Source organism: Dasypus novemcinctus, chromosome 3 (assembly GCF_030445035.2).
Source record: "Dasypus novemcinctus isolate mDasNov1 chromosome 3, mDasNov1.1.hap2, whole genome shotgun sequence".
Classification (NCBI taxonomy): Eukaryota; Metazoa; Chordata; class Mammalia; order Cingulata; family Dasypodidae; genus Dasypus; species Dasypus novemcinctus.
In genome coordinates, this window is record NC_080675.1 from 99,652,222 (window position 1) to 99,654,386 (window position 2,165).

At 39.1% G+C, this 2,165-nt stretch overlaps 1 protein-coding gene across 1 annotated transcript; it reads left to right on the forward strand.

Annotated features, from left to right (window-relative positions):
• Positions 1 to 389: 389 nt before the first annotated feature.
• LOC101435470 (olfactory receptor 4K3-like) lies at positions 390 to 1,154 on the forward strand. The gene has a single exon (XM_004462724.3). It carries the CDS (start codon positions 390 to 392, stop codon positions 1,152 to 1,154), a length of 765 nt encoding a protein of 254 aa, XP_004462781.3.
• Positions 1,155 to 2,165: the final 1,011 nt, after the last annotated feature.

Here is a 2,165-nt window from a genome sequence, read left to right on the forward strand (position 1 = left end):
GCTTCTTGGGAAGCCGGTCTTAGGCACATAATGCCATTTTTGGCCACATAACTGTGTATATTTGGCTAAGACTTGTCTCATGACTGTACTTTTCACTTCTATATGAAAATACAAAAAGTCTCAGGTAAACGCCAAATTTTAAAAGTAAATTTCCATGTGCAATCAATTAACTACCTAACTTTCTCTCTAGGTTATAGGAGACAAAAACTGAATAGATGGATATAGGAAATCAATCTGTTGTGTCAGAATTTGTGCTTCTGGGACTTTGCCACTCATGGAATATGCAGGTTTTACTCTTAATTATATTTTTTATTCTTTATCTGGCCATCATACTTGGAAATACTTTTGTCATAATCTTAATCATCACGAACCTCCATCTACATTCCCCTATGTACTTCTTGCTGGCCAACCTGTCCTTTCTTGATATGTTGCTTTCCTCAGTCACCACACCCAAAATGATCACAGACTTTCTCAGGGAGATCAAGACCATTTCCTTTGAAGGATGCATGTGCCAGATTCTCTTTGTCCATTTGACTGCAGGAAGTGAGATAGTGCTGCTTGTAGTTATGGCCTATGACCGCTATGTGGCCATCTGTAAGCCTTTGCATTACTCCACCATTATGAACCTGCAAAAGTGCACTGGGTTGGTGTTGGCTTCCTGGACAATTGGCTTTGGGCATGCCATGAGTCAAATGGCCGTGATTGTGCAGCTACCTTTCTGTGGCCCCAGGGAAGTAGACAGCTTCTTTTGTGATATACCCCTTGTAATCAAGTTTGCATGCAAGGATTCCTATACATTGGGAATACTAATGAATGCTAACAATGGCATCCTTACCATGACCTGCTTTATTCTTTTGCTGATATCGTATACATATATTCTCTTAACTGTCTGCCAAAGCTCTAAAACTGGTGCATCGAAGGCACTTTCTACCTGCACTGCCCACATCACTGTTGTGGTACTCTTCTTTGTGCCTGGCATCTTCATCTATGTTTGGCCACTCAGCAACACTTGGGTAGACAAATTTCTTGCTGTTTTTTATTCTGTCCTCACTCCTCTTTTAAATCCATCCATTTATACCTTGAGAAATAAAGAGATAAAAAATGCTATGAAGCGTTTTCAAAGCTGCTATATAAATTTCAAGGGAAATACTTAATAGTCAAAAAATATCATTTTGAGCAAGTTCATAGCATAGATATCTTATAATATAGGAGGAGGAGACGGAGAGAGAGAGTATATATACAACCACTCATCAAAACAGGGGAAAATCCAACATCTGATCTTTCACATGGCTGGAAAGTTCCTTTCAACAGCTGGCCAGGGTCCCCGATTGGAATCATGATTCCAGCAGAGCATCCGCTCCTGGGTGACACTTTGACCAGCAATCTAGGGGCTGGCCCTTTTAAGGAACTCTGAAACTTCAGATTTCTGCCAATTTTGCAACTTATGAGTGATTAAAGCACTCCAAGATAACAGTGCCTGCCCATGGGGAAGTGACCAGCTCCCCCAAGAAGAGACATCCTTTCTGCGATCTGAAGGGCATTGCTATCCTGGAAAGTTAAGCAGGGGCATATAGTTAATGTATAGCTAATATAAGAAACCAGCAAAGACAGATTTAAGGGCTTGGGATGAATGTCCCCAAGCAGTCCTCCTTACACAAATTAAGGTAAGGTTACCTTCATGAGGCAGGAGAGGGCTCTAAGCATATCCACATCTAGCTTCTTTACGTGCCTACTCCTACATGCTCAAGGCAGTCACATCATACTCTTAATTTCTTGTTCACAATTCTTCCCCCAAGGTAATTATAATAAACATATATATCAATATTGTATAATATCACCATTATCTAATTCCATAATATTGTAATCACACAAAAAGAAAACAAGTATCTCTCAGCAGTCAAAGAGTTTCTTTCCTACTCCTGTCTACTTGCAATCACTAATCTACTTACTTTATGTATTTGCCCATTTGAACAATTCATATAAATGGAATCATACAATCTGTGGCTTTTTATGTCTGACTTATTTCATTTATTTCATAATGTTTTCTTGTTTCTTCCATGTTGTAGCATGTATTGGTGCTTCATTCCTTTCTGTGACTGAATTATGACCCATTGTATGAATAAGTCACTATTTATCCATTAATCCATTGATGGATGTTTGGAAAC

Excerpts from the sequence above, each read along its gene's own strand:
- LOC101435470 (XM_004462724.3), top strand. The coding sequence starts at position 390 with ATGTACTTCTTGCTGGCCAACCTGTCCTTTCTTGATATGTTGCTTTCC.